Genomic DNA, 15385 nt, shown 5'->3' on the forward strand with positions numbered 1-15385 from the left:
AAGAGAGATAGAACGCATATGGGGCCTAAGAGCACTCAGAGAGAGATAGAGAAAGAGAGAGAGACAGAGAGAGAGAGAGAGAAATGGAGAGATGGAGGCGAGAAATGTCTCCCTTGGGATCTGGCCTATTTCTCTCAAGGAGACGAATGCATTATCACACTCATGTCTAATGCTGCTGAACACAGAGACACACAGAGACAGAGTTCACTAAACACAGAGAACACCAGGATACTGCTCAACTCTGCTCAAACCTGTACAACTATACTAACAAACACGGTGACGCCTGCACACCTCTAAAAGAAAACAACAGCAACTACTGTATGTTAGTGTCCAGAGTTTTCCCTGGTCAGGTGGGTCAGACAGTCCAAAAAAACGAAACGAGTACCACAACAAAGTCATAACAGTCTCCGAAATGAACTACAACAGCAAAAGCAACACACGCCACAGCAACGTAAATCTCGACACACTTAGAGAAGACTATAAAATAACAATTAGCGCATCTAAAAAAAATTGGTTGTTGTGGATGTGTGTTACTGTGTGTGATTTAGACAGAAGAATATTACCATAGGCTAATTCCACACAGCTACGTGATCTGCATAAGCAACACGAGGCCTGTCTACTACGATAGCCTACAAGCTGCTTATCAACTATAAGAAATACACAGCAGACTGTCATCAGTCATCAAGGGCAATACAAGGGTGACACACACTGGACCTTTACAGCTTTCCTCCCAGGCTGTCCAGCTGAGTCACGAGTTAATTGGCATGTCTCAACATCTCTCAACATCTCCAATATGACGTTTCTATAGCTGACCATCTGTGTCTGCCAACTGCCTCCCGTAAACAAACATTCACCCATAAAAACGAAATGATACACTAAAATATGACAAACCAAAAGATTAAGATAGAAACAATATAATCTGAAAGGTTACCCTATGCTGGTTAATTCCAAATTGTGTATAATTTTACAGTAGGATGCACTATGGCATTTCTTAATAAATACAAAACTTTGAAATATACTGTAAGTAATCTGTGTGCATGAGTATCATGTTGAGACCGGAGCAAGACATGGCCAATGTTCAGCGACATCGTCACTAATAGACATGGTTTATTATGGATGGATCAACAACACCTGTGGCCTCTGCTGTGCTCTCATGCTTAACTTCTGGCAGAGGAGAAACAGACAGATGACCTTCCCTCTCGGCCCTTCATTCTCTCATTAATTTTCTCTTTCCCTTTATCTCCCCCCTCTCTCTCTCTGTCCACTTCTTAATCACCTCACTCTCTCTTCTGCCTGCATGTCTCTCTCTACCTCCCTCCCTCTCTCTCCTTCCTTCTTTACCTCCCTCTCCCTCCTACAGTGACCTTTGCGTGCTGGATAATGTGGCTAATCGAATCATTATGATTCCAGACCTAATAGGAGGAGGACACATCCTCACTGACAAGACAGGCCAGTTCATTCTTGTTCCTCATTGTGGCTCACAATGACAGAGAGACAGATAGACGGACGGGCAGAGCCAGAGAGAGGGAGAGAGAAGTCCGCAAGGATCCACAAACATATCCCAATCAAATATCTCAAACTGCCATAAAATCGGCACGTCCCGGGGGACCTTTAGTCCATGAGAGATATGGATCAATACATCTCTCATCCCGACGCTCTCTGGCAGGTGGAGACGTCAATCCGACAGCACTCTGAGTTCAGTTCACAACAACGTCTGTGTGTGTCTGTGTCTGTGTGTGTGTGTGTGTGTGTGTGTGTGTGTGTGTGTGTGTGTGTACTGTGCGTATGTGCATGCTTGTGTCTATGAGTCCGCTATAGGAGTGTGCCTGAGAGAGTCTGAGAGGAATCGAAGCTGGGATGTTGGCGGGAAGAGCATTTAGAGTCATCTCTTCATGACAGGGTCTGAACAAAGAAAGAGGTACTCAGAGTGGGTGACAGGATTCATACCATATGAAACTCTTCCAAAGCATCTTAGGAAGAGGAATCATGCTGTCTCACTTGAGGGCTGGGCAGAGGATGAGTAAGTGACACAAACAGGTCTGAGTTGAACAGAGGATGAGGGACTGTCTCTCCAGATACTCCTTAGCCAGCTGAGACGCTCTTGGGCTGGGCAAGGAAAGAGCGAGTGTCTCTGTGTGACTGCCCTGCACCATTGTCACTCTCTGTGCTGCTGTTCTATCTGGGCTGGGTTTGGTGAGGAGTGAGTGAGTGAGTGACACATAGGCATGTGCCCCATGTCGGATCCCACTGAGGCAGACAACCCATCAACCTGATTTGTTGTCACTTGGCTGTCTCTGCCACCACCTGTGGCTTTACAAATTACCAGAGGGAGAAGTAAACACAGCAACGGACCAAAACACACGCTAGCTACCTTAACAGACTCACACACACACGTAAAACCTTGGTTATCACCCACACGCGCGTACACACAAACACACGCTAGCACGCACGCACACCAAACCAAGCCGACACCCACGCACACCCACTTGTCCTATTCCTCTCACCTCGAACGGTTGCTTAGCAACAGCACATATCGCAAGATTGTTTACAATGCCCAGAATATGCTTGAGATCAGGGGGGATGAGAGCGAGGTAGACGATGCAATCTCACTCGAGATGGAAATAAAGACTCATTGGTCTACCACCTTACAGGCACGAAGGAAATTCAGTGAGCGATTGACCCTGAAAAGTGCATAAAAGTGCATGAAGCATTAACAGCAACAGAAAAAGGGGTGTGTTACGTGAAGGAATTTGATACACCCCAAAACATGTATAATAATGTAGGTTACCACTGTCAATTGTCAATTTTCTTCAGGCAAGGTTGCTTACCAATCACACAGGTGTGGCTCTGTGAACTATCTCCTTCACAGCACATGATCGTGTAGATCCTGCATGTCATTGTCTAAGCGTTGACTGGACCATTGCACTGGTATTCGACATGATTCATAGGACCATGCAAGCCCACTAAGCTAAAGGCTATATAGGCATGTTACTATACCACTCACATGTAAATATGAATGTACCTTAATCCAAACCACGTTACCTCACTTAGCTATAGCTTAGGCATGTTAGCCCAGCGAATTTGCACAAGAGCCTTGGTTTGTGCGAGCCGAAACGGCGCATAGGAGACAGAGCATATCTCCTGTTTCTGTAGCGTGAGGCAGCTTGATGTACAAGTACATCCCCTGGACAGGACGCTAGTCTATGACAGGGCCTTACCCCTTACATCAAAATCTAACTTTATGTGTCACATGCGCCACATACAACAAGTGTAGACCTTACAGTAATATTCTTACTTGCTCTTTCCCAACAATGCAGAGTTAAATAAGAAAAATCTCCTTAAATGTGGAAACTCTAACCAACAAGTTTCAAAGTTATTTGCCACGTGCAAAGGATACAACAGGTGTAAAACAGTACAGTGAAATGCTTACTTGTGAGCTCTTTCCCAACAATGCAGAAAAAAACATATCTAGATAATAAAAAGTCAAATATAAAACACACGAAACATGAGAATGCAAGTATATACAGGTCAGTGCCAGTACCATATTCAATGTGCAGGGGCCACTCAGGCCACTAAGATACTAAAGCTAGGCTGTGTACTCACATGACGGTGTTGATTCCAGAGAGCTGTTGGAACATCTGTAGTCCACATCCCACCAGGAGTGCTCTCCGAGTGGGGGGGTAAGTCAGCATCCTCCAGATCACAGGGCCATCTGGACACACACACACACACACACACACACACACACACACACACACACACACACACACACACACACACACACACACACACACACACAGAAGGAGCAGAGGTTAGGATAGACCTATTGATCATCATCAGGCTATCAATGGACAAACACAATACACATGAAACAGGCCAACAGCGACACCAGCAAGTGGCTGAAGTTTGTTCTGTTCTGTCTGAACGTAAAGTTGTGTCTGAGGCAGGAGCAGAAGCAGCAGGCTTACAGCCGAGACCTTCAAACAGAGACTCCGGGGAGAAGCAGTCATAATAGGACAGAACGTCTGGACAGGCATAGCTTTGATAACTCCACTGAGATATCAAATACACACAAGAATGGACAAATATGGACAACACACACACACACAGTTACAGACACATGCTGACAAACATACACAAACACACACAGAGTTGGCCTGGAGCAGCTGTGAGGGGGTGGATGCTCGCTGGGCTGGGAAGAGCTCCTTTAGCTCTCAGACAGGCTGAACACACACACACACACACACACACACACAGCTACCGGACAGCGCCTCGCTGAAACAGAAAACACTCTCTCCAGGACCAGTCACAGCAGGCTCTCCCGATAACCAATCAACACTGACCGAGCCATTCTGCACTTAGCCACACTCACTGGGGAGACCAATCAAATCACGCTGTTTTTCCCAGCACAACGCTTCCTGACTATTACTGCTGTCATTATCGTTGAATGCATGTATGGATGTCTCATCTTATGCCTCATAAGCTTAGTTAGCTATGTTATTAATCAAAATATAGATCTGTTCATATCATGTGTATCACAAAATAATACAGAGATGCCATAAACCTTCATGGAAGTTGACAGTCTCCAAATGTTACCGGTACACGTTATTATTTCTAGCTGACGGAAGTGAATGTTGACTTGGACTGTGTGTGTGTGTGTGTGTTTATCGACCGCGTGAGTAAAGTGAGCGTGGACATGAGCTGCCAGGTTACAAATGTAGCCATCAGGAAGTGAGAGGAAGTGATGTGTTTATGAGAGGCAACGATTTGTAGAGCACTAACATTGTAGAGGCAGGATTGAATGGGCCCAGGAGACAATACCAGAGGACAGAGAGCTGATTGGATGCAGCTCAGATCCTGAGACATGGACAGACAGATCGCCGTGATCCAACCAACCTAGGTAATGGGTCTGTCAATGAACGAAGCGCGAACTTCACAGAGACGCACAAACACAGACTGATAAACACAAACACTGCTTGTGCATACACTCACGTTCCCCAGCCAGAAAACCAAAAATGTCACTCAAACAGAAGGGGGAACGGAACAAAATGGAGGCGAGTCCCAGGATTTTGCTTCCCATGTGTGCGTTAGTCGCTCTAGACACCTACTCTGAAGCTCTGCTGTGTCCAGATAGTTGAGTGTTCAAAATGCACTTTAGTGAGTTCCTGTCACTGACATCCATCTTCATGGGTTATAAGATTGGTGGAATAATTTTGAAGTTGAGTAAACACACAGGCTAATAAAATTAAAATAAAACAATTGGAGGAAATTGTGGGAAAATCCTACATGGGAGATGCCATGCCAAATCCTGTCGTTTGTAAGGAACCCAGAGTAGAGTAACCTGATGGGTTATCAGAAAAGGACCCTTAGAGGGTTCCCGGCTTGTGCTGTTACACGTGCTGTCTAAGAAAGTCGCTGGGAGAAAGTCTAGTGTTGAAGAGGATGTCAGTGATCCCACCATAGTTGATCTGTTTGAGACGTTTATGGGTGATCCTTATATCGGTAAACCCCTGAGTTGACCTCTCCTTTGAAAACCCCAAAGGTGAGTCAGTTTGTAGGACCACTGAAGGAAGAAAGGGTTCCTAGAGTTGATGCTTCGATATCTAGCTGACTGTGGAACAGAGAAAAGATTTTTCCATCTCTCATATTTTTGCTGAGATACAGCTGAAATCGGAAGTTTACATACAATTAGGTTGAAGTCATTACAACTCGTTTTTCAACCACTCCACACATTTCTTGTTAACATCATCATTATCATCTTTGTGCATGACACAATACATTTTCCAAAAAGTTTTTACAAACAGATTCTTTTACTTATATTTCGCTGTATCACAATTCCAGTGGGTCAGAAGTTTACATACACTAAGTTGACTGTGCTTTTAAACAGCTTGGAAAATTCCCGAAAATTATGTAATGGCTTTAGAAGCTTCTGAAAGGCTAATTGACATAATTTGAGTCAATTGGAGGTGTACCTGTGGATGTATCTCAAGGCCTACCTTCAAAATCAGTGCCTCTTTGCTTGACATCATGGGAAAATCAAAAGAAATCAGCCAAGACCTCAGAAAAAAATGTGTAGACCTCCACAAGTCTGGTTCACTTTCCAAATGCCTGAAGGTGCCAAGTTCGTCTGTACAAACAATAGTACGCAAGTATAAACACTATGGGACACATTCTGTCTCCTAGAGATGAATATACTTTGGTGCGAAAATGGCAAATCAATCCCAGAACAACAGCAAAGGACCTGTGAAGATGCTGGAGGACACAGGTACAAAAATAGCTATATCCACAGTAAAACGAGTCCTATATCGACATAACCTGAAAGGCTGCTCAGCAAGGAAGAAGCCACTGCTCTAAAACCGCCATAAAAAAGCCAGACTACGGTTTGCAACTGCACATGGGGACAAAGATCGTACTTTTTGGAGAAATGTCCTCTGGTCTGATGAAACAAAAATAGAACTGTTTGGCCATAATGACCCTCGTTATGTTTGGAGGAAAAAGGGGGTGGCTTGCAAGCCGAAGAACATCATCCCAACTGTGAAGCACGGGGTGGCAGCATCATGTTGTGGGGGTGCTTTGATGCAGGAGGGACTGGTGCACTTCACAAAATAGATGGCATTATGAGGAAGGGAAATTCTGTGGGCATATTGAAGCAACATCTCAAGACATCAGTCAGGAAGTTAAAGCTTGGTCGCAAATGGGTCTTCCAAATGGACAATGACCACAAGCATACTTCCAAAGTTGTGGCAAAATGGCTTCAGGACAACAAAGTCAAGGTATTGGAGTGGCAATTACAAAGCCCTGACCTCAATCCCATAGAACATTTGTTGGCAGAACTGAAAATGTGTGTGCGAGCAAGGAGGCCTAAAAACCTGACTCAGTTACACCAGCTCTGTCAGGAGGAATGGGCCAAAATTTGCCCAACTTATTGTGGGAAGCTTGTGGAAGGCTACTCAAAACATTTGACCCAAGTTAACCATTTTATAGGCAATGCTACCAAATACTAATTGAGTGTATGTAAACTTCTGACCCACTGGGAATGTGATGAAAGAAATAAAAGCTGAAATAAATCATTCTCTCTACTATTATTCTGACATTTCACATTCTTAAAATAAAGCGGTGATCCTAACTGACCTAAGACAGGGAATGTTTAGAAGGATTAAATGTCAGGAATTGTGAAAAACTGAGTTTAAATATATTTGGCTAAGGTCTATGTAAACTTCCGACTTCAGCTGTATGTCCAGAGGAGTTTGATGACGTTTGTGTGGGTTACTTTGACAGAGATGGTGTTCTAATGACAAAATGGCGTCCTCACGCCAGTTCTGGGCAGGACAATTGGCCCAGAGTATCTCAAATTGTCATTCCAGTTACTCTTCGACAAGAGACTGAGGCTGGCTCATGATGGTAGTATGACAGGCCATCAAGACCTCTACTGCTCATCCTGTGTCTCCTTGACCTGCAGCCACTCCCCCAGTACTCTCTCCCTCTGTGTGTGTGTGTGTGTGTGTGTGTGTGTGTGTGTGTGTGTGTGTGTGTGTGTGTGTGTGTGTGTGTGTGTGTGTGTGTGTGTGTGTGTGTGTGTGTGTGTGTGACAGGTGTGCTGAAGTCAGAGCAGATCCCCACCAGCTGCAACCTGTTCCATAATCAAGACCTCTACATATACTCAGCCCTGCCACTTCCACGCTGCCAGATTGTAATTTCTGCTCACTCTGCCCGCTCTGCTCCCTGTCTCCAGTCCCACGTCTCGTCAACCTGCAACTCTGTCCTGGATTCCCCACTCTATTACTCCCTTGGATTCCCCTCCGGACTTGCTTACCCTGTCTCAATCCCTCTCGCTCCAGCCTCCGCACCTGGTTTCCAGCAACCCGCCCGAGCATCCCCTGACCTGCACTCCATCTACCCCCTGTGTTTCAATAAATACCTTGGTTACTTCATCCCAGTCTCCTCGTCTGAGTCTGCTCTTGGGTTCCCCTGTTCCACTCCGCGTAACACTTCTGGCCTGGTCTGAAACAGGATGTTATGTCTTACTGTAAATCCTGTTTGCCAGCGGATAGGTAAACCGAACCAAGCTGTGCCAGTTGCACCTTTGCAGCCTATTACTGCTTTGACAAACATTTCAGCAGGGTTCTGGGGGACTGTGTTGGTCCTTTGCCCAAAGCCAAGAGTGGTAACCAGATTCTCTTAACCATCATGTGCACTGCCACTCATTTCCCTGACACAATTCCAGAGGAAAATCATGGGAGGAAAGTTACTGAGGATATTGCAGGAGTTTCCCCTTGAAAGGACAACTTGGTTACTGATTGTGTCTCAAGGGTGGGCAGTCAAGTTTTGTGTTTTGCGTTTAGCTAGTGTGTTGTCCTGGCTCACAATTTATTTTGATTGCACGTTTTTCTCTATTGGAGATTAGTTTTGTTTGGGCTTGTTCCAAGGGGACACGAGTTATGTAAACATACGTGAGTTTTTCAAAAACTTGTGAAATAAGATCATTTTTATATACAGTACTAGTCAAAACCATTCCATGTTTTTTCTTTATTTTTTATTATTTTCTACATTTTAGAATAATAGTGAAGACATCAAAACTGTGAAATAACACATATGGAATCATGTAGTAACCCAAAAAGTGTTAAACAAATCTAAATATCTGTTAAATTTGAGACTCTTCCAAGTAGCCACCCTTTGCGTTGATGACAGCTTTGCGCACTCTTGGAATTCTCTCAACCAGCTTCATCTGGAAGTTTCTTCCAACAGTCTTGAAGGAGTTCCCACATATGCTGAGCACTTGTTGGCTGCTTTTCCTTCACTCTGCGGTCCAACTCATCCCAAACCATCTCAATTGGGTTGAGGTCGGGTGATTGTGGAGGCCAGGTCATCTGATGCAGCACTCCATCACTCTCCTTCTTGGTCAAATAGTCCCTACACAGCCTGGAGGTGTGTTGGGTCATTGTCACGTTGAAAAACAAATGATAGTCCCACTAAGCCCAAACCAGATGGGATGGCGTATCTCTGCAGAATGCTGTGGTAGCTATGCTGGTAAAGTGTGCCTTGAATTCAAAATAAATATATGACAGTGCCACCAGCAAAGCACCATCACACCTCCTTCTCCATGCTTCACGGTGGAAACTACATATGCAGAGATCATCCGTTCACCTACTCTGCGTCTCACAAAGACACTGTGGTTGGAACCAAAAATCTAAAATATGCACTCATCAGACCAAAGGACAGATTTCCACCGGTCTAATGTCCATTACTCATGTTTCTTGGCCCAAGCAAGTCTCTTCTTATTATTGGTGTCCTTTAGTAGTGGTTTCTTTTCAGCAATTTGAACACGAAGACCTGACTCACGCGGTCTCCTCAGAACAGTTGATGTTGAGATGTGTCTCTTACTTGAACTCTGTGAAGCATTTATTTGGGCTGCAATCTGAGGTGCAGTTAACTCTAATGAACTTATCCTCTGCAGCAGAGGTAACTCTGGGTCTTCTTTTCCTGTGCCGGTCCTCATGAAAATCACTTTCATCATAGCGCTTGATGGTTTTTGAGACTGCACTTGAACAAACTTTCAAAGTTCTTGAAATTTTCCGGATTGACTGACCTTCATGTCTTAAAATACTGATGGACTGTCGTTTCTCTTTGCTTATTTGAGCTGTTCTTGCCATAATATGGACTTGGTCTTTTACCAAATAGGGCAATCTTCTGTATACCACCCTTACCTTGTCACAACACAACTGATTGGCTCAAAACGCATTAAGGAAAAAAATTCCACAAATTAACTTTTAACAAGGTACACCTGTTAATTGAAATGCATTCCAGGTGACTACCTAATGAAGCTGGTTGAGAGAATGCCAAGAGTTTGCAAAGCTGTCAAGGCAAAAGGTGGCTACTTTGAAGAATCTCAAATATAAATGATTCCATATGTGTTTTTTCATAGTTTTGATATCTTCGCCGTTATTCTACAATGTAGAAAATAGTACAAATCAAGGAAACCCCTTGAATGAATAGGTGTGTCCAAACCTTTGACTGGTACTGTATATTTAAAAAAAAAAATGTTATGTTTTATATTTAATTGTTGACACCCAGCAGACGCCATGCTTACATTGGAGAAGGCGACGCATTTAAGTTGATCATGTTGTGAAATAGAAGTTGTTTGCTGTTGGTGGTGAGCAAACTTAGGATAGGATATATTTATGTCTTAAGGGAGAAGGTGTTACAGGCTTTGGTTTTTCCATTTATGTTTTGAGGTTGGACTTTAGCATGTACAATATAGCTTGTCAGCACGTAGGGCACACCGATTGGTGTCACCTCGTAGTCAGTATGTTTTACACCTGTGCTGGTTGCCATCTCGTTAGTGGGAAGGTGTTTCACCTGTGCTGGCCCAGGTGCTATTTAAGAGTGGCTGGCCTAATGCTTCAGTTGTCTTGATAGATGCAGTGGGTTAACAACTTTAGTTGGCACTCCCTATTTTGAGTTCTAGACAAGCAATCCTTTATGTGATTTTGGTTTGCTTGTTGTCTTTAAGTTTTGTGGGGGGGTTTCTTTTGTTTGCCTCTTATTGGGCAAGTTTAGTGGGCGCTCATGGTGGGTGGCTTTTAGGTTCCAGTTGTTGTTGCTAGTCTGAGTGACATGTTTGGTTTTCTTGCTGGGGAACGTAACATATGCAGGCAGAGACACGCGTGTACACACACACACGGGCATGAACAGCGCTCCCCTCTAACCTAATCAGAGAACAGATGAGTCCAGCAAGAGAGAGACTGAGAGGGGGGTGATGGAGAGAGACAGATAGAGGGGAGATTGAGAGAATGATTGATGAGTGAGAGAGGAATAGGGGAATGAGGGACAGATAGAGATAAATTGGAAGCTAAACTCACTCAAATGAACACTACATTAGGATGGAAAGCAGGGAACAAGGATAGAATGTGCTTTCCATCTTAATGTAGTGTTCAATTTGAGTGAGTATAGCTTCCAATTTATCTATATCTGTCCCGGTTGGTTCACGGCGGTCTGTCTGTCCAAGTAATGTGTTCCGCTGTAACCATAAAAGCAGTTTTAGCCATTATACTCGCACCACCTATCCTTTAAAAGTCTACCACAAAGACACTGCTCCTCTCTTTAATTGCATTCCATATTACTCATATCAAATCTACAGAGTGCAGTAGCCATACAGTAAAAAGGAAACACAATAGACACAGCTAAATTAAAACCTAATTAGTGTAAAGTCAGATGAGGTCAGTGTTATGGGGTATCTTCTCCCCTTTGATATCCACCAATGGAATCCCCAATTATCTCATTTCCCCTTGGCAAACTTTGCCAGGGAAACACCCAAGCGACTCCAATTAGAGGGAATTTTCCAATGTTGGTATAGCGATAGCTTCATGAACTGGGATGTTTTATTTTGCACATCAAATAACCCAGAAAGGGTTCCTAGTTCTCTCATGGAAACTTCTGCACAGGCACGCATCACTGTTTGATTACTACAGTGGAAACATTTAATTGATCTCTCTCCACTGCCTGTCTTAGGCTACACAAAGGAGAGTGACAGGATGAATGTAGCCACAGTGCCAAGAGGGAGAGAAAGCGAGAGACGGAGTGAGCATGGAGAGATGGAGAGTGACAAAGAGGGCATGTGGGGGAGGAAGAGAGGGAGAAAGGAAATAAGAGAAAGAGAGAGGAAGGGATGGGGGAGTGAGTGAGTGAAAGAGACCGAGACGTTTGACAACATGTTGATTATATATTACGTTCCTTTGAGAAGGATTCAACTTTTCAGTATACTGATTAGGATTCCAATCCAGCTACTGATAAGCAATGGAGATTAATGTCCCTATCTTATTATTGATCAATAAGTCATTTGTAAGGTTGTGGAATGCCATCCTCTGTCGTCAATAGATAGTTTGATTAGGTTCGTGACAGACAGGACCTTGGATAAACCCAATCAAGTTAACCCAAGGAACTTAATGAAGAGATCAATGGAACTCCCATCTACAGGAAGATTAACAACCAATTCCAAGAACACAGTGGCCTTAGAACTCTTGAAAACTTTGGCCTGAATGCCAAGTGTTACGTCTGGAGGAAATCTGGCACCATGCCTACGGTGAAGCATGGTGATGGCAGCATCATGCTGTGGGGATGGTTTTTAGCGGCAGGGATTGGGAGACTAGTCGGAATCGAGGCAAAGATGAACGGAGCAAAGTACAGAGAGATCCTTGATGAAAACCTGCTCCAGAGTGCACAGGACCTAACACCGGTGCGAAGGTTCACCTTCCAACAGGACAACTACCTTAAGCACACAGCCAAGACAACGCAGGAGTGGCTTCAGTACAAGTCTCCGAATGTCCTTGAGTGGCCCAGCCAGAGGCCGGACTTGAAACCGATCAAACATCTCTGGAAAGACCTGAAAATAGCTCACCATCCAACCTGACAGAGCTTGAGAGGATCTGCAGAGAAGAATGGGAGAAACTCCCCAAATACAAGTGTGCCAAGCTTTTAGCGTCATACCAAAGAAGACTCAAGGCTGTTATCGCTGCCAAAGGTGCTTCAACAAAGTACTGAGTAAAGGGTCTGAATACTTATGTAAATGTGATATTTCATAAATTAATAAACATTTCTAAAAACCAGTTTTTCCTTTGTCATTATAGGGTACTGTGTGTGTAGATTGATGAGGTGGAAAAAAATATTTAATCATTTTTAGAATAAGGCTGTAACTTAACAAAATGTGTAAAAAGTCAAGGGGTCTGAATACACACACACAAACACACACATGTACGCCCAATTCTCCTAGTCTGTCTGGACTCTCTGTTCCCTGACGTTGTCCTTTTGGCTGTAAACCTATCCCTGTGTGATAGCTCTGCTGTCCGGTCTGTGAGACACAGATCTAGTTATCCATCCTTTATGATCAGGCCTGTTCTGTTCTGTTCCATTGCATTTAGCTTTACAGAAAAACAAACACTGACACTGAGTTACGGTCAATAACACTGCTGTCTTATCATGAGACACTGATATACAGTTTAATATGAATGAGAAGAGAAAAGAGAAGAAGACAAGAGCACAATCAGGATGATAGAAGAGTAGATGACATGACTTTACTTTGAAGCAAACGGAGTTGTTGATGTCAGTAAAAAGACTGATACTGCTTTAAAACCTCCCCAGTACAAACAGGCAAATAAAACAATGCAACTAACATCTCAATGATCAATTGATCAATTAGATGAGAAAGCTTATCTCAGTGCAATTTCATCATGCATGGAGAGAGCAGAGAGCTACAGTTAGGTAGGTGTTCCCTTTGAGGTTGACGTGTTAAGAAATCTTGTCTTCCTAGTTAGAAATCTTTTCCAGGTTAGCTAAGAGTACAAAATGGAGACTGGTGAGAGTTAGATCACATTTCACATAGACAGCCAGGAGACAGGAGGGATGCATTTTTTTACATCTCCACTCTCTAGCTCAGTTTTAGTACTTGTATTATTTAACAGTTAGCTAAGCTTTTCAGTTGTCATGACTGTCCTGTGAGGATCCGAATGGGTCAAATCAGCTTGGCAATGGATGACAGTAACCAGACCCTCTCTCACCCACAGAGGGAGCTGGTGGGGGGTTTGACAGCTCACAACCTGTCATAAATTAAAGGAGATCCAGAGAACACCCCTCTCCAAAATGTCTCCAGAGACTTTTCCCGCCGAAACTCTAAAACGTTCTAAAGTGAATACTGGAAAAATATTCCTAACAGAGAACGTGGGGAATGGTCAGAGGCGAGCTATAGAATAATAATGTCATATGGGTTGTTATTTTGTGATGTCATTAAAAGTGTAATGAAGGAAATACTGTAACTTGAAAACTATATACACTACATGTACGAAGTCTCCATCCTTTACGTTGTGCATGAAATATGAACAATTATGACAGTATTTTTGTTAAGATAGGAATGTGATTTTAGAGCCATAAGAAATAATTGTCTTCAATAAACTTTGCACAGTAAGTAGCCACGCTCCGACTGAGGTCAGAGAGTGTGTCAGCCTGACATGTAGACCAGGAAAGACAGAGAGTTTCAGCCCACTTCTAAAGTGGTTTGAACTCTGAATCTCAAACGTGGTTGAGACAATAAAGTCACCTCCTGGACAATCACTGGTACGGCTGTCCTAAGTAAAATCTCTTCGAAAGTGAATTTAAGTGGGAACATTCTACTACTCTGTCAAATCACCGTAGTACGCTACTCTCATCACCCAACTGGAACCATCAACACGGCTGGCTAGCCTATCTTCAATAAATCTTCGGGAGCGAATGAGAAGAGAACAACAGAGAAACACCTCTTGGACAATCAGAGCCTTACAAACGTGCAGAGGAAAGGCCCAACACCCTTTCTAAGAAGGCCTGGTTCCGACAAAGATAAATGGCGAACGAAGGCATTCACACATAAATAGATTCATGATTTCTTACTCCATACGGGCGGCAGTTTGTGTGCAAAGTATATGATTACTGTGAGAGTAGTTCCTAAAATGTATCAACGATATGTGTCTTTTTCTCTCTCTCGCTCTCCCTCCCTGTCATTGTCCTTGGTAACAAGCCGCCATAGGTTGTGCCAGTCCGCTAGGGACCTTTTCTAATGTATTGTATGTTTATCCTGTGTTATGATTTAGTAGCTAGTAAATACATTTTTAAACCAATTTGTGTAGCACTGAATCATAGGTAAGGCTGTGTTTTTTGCAGATGCAGGAGGTTACGACTGTTCAGAATGATGATATGATACGATGTAATGATTAATACATTGACTGTTTTATGGATATGATCGGTAAAAGACCTTTAGAGTTAAATTCGGGAGATGGTAACTTTTTAAACAACCGCTCTCGTGGTGCTCCAAATTCCTAATGAGTTAGTTGTTACATGATTCATTTAAAATCGGGTAACATTTAAACAGAGTTGATTTGATAAATAACAGTCATCAGAGAAATGAAAGTAAAGTCACGACACAGTGTACGTTTACTGCATTTCATAGTTTAAGATTACAATCTGTATTCCCATCTCCCTTAATTCGTGATCATTCATTCACTGAAATGATGATACTTTCCTCTAGCCCACCTGTGGACCGTTATGATTGCATTGACACTGACCATTCAAATTGAGCATATACAGTTGAAGTTTACATACACCATAGCCAAGTACATTTAAACTAAGTTTTTCACAATTCCTGACATTTAATCATAGTAAAAAGGTCAGTTAGGATCACTACTTTATTTTAAGAATGTGAAATGTCAGAATAATAGTAGAGAGAATGATTCATTTCAGCTTTTATTTCTTTCATCACATTCCCAGTGGGTCAGATGTTTACATACACTCAATTAGTATTTGGTAGCATTGCCTTTAAATTGTTTAACTTGGGTCAAATGTTTTGGGTAGCCTTCCACAAGCTTCC

The 15385-nt window shown here is 43.1% G+C and overlaps 1 protein-coding gene across 1 annotated transcript in view; it reads right to left on the bottom strand.

Annotated features, from left to right (window-relative positions):
• The window catches only part of LOC129865286 (proton myo-inositol cotransporter-like), a 68901-nt gene that overhangs the window by 26095 nt on the left and 27421 nt on the right, over positions 1-15385 (bottom strand). Inside the window, exon 4 of the mRNA XM_055937942.1 lies at positions 3604-3712. Coding sequence (XP_055793917.1) covers positions 3604-3712 — 109 coding nt within the window. The remainder of the gene's footprint in view (positions 1-3603; positions 3713-15385) is intronic.

Source organism: Salvelinus fontinalis, chromosome 11 (genome assembly GCF_029448725.1).
Source record: "Salvelinus fontinalis isolate EN_2023a chromosome 11, ASM2944872v1, whole genome shotgun sequence".
NCBI classification, from domain to species: Eukaryota; Metazoa; Chordata; class Actinopteri; order Salmoniformes; family Salmonidae; genus Salvelinus; species Salvelinus fontinalis.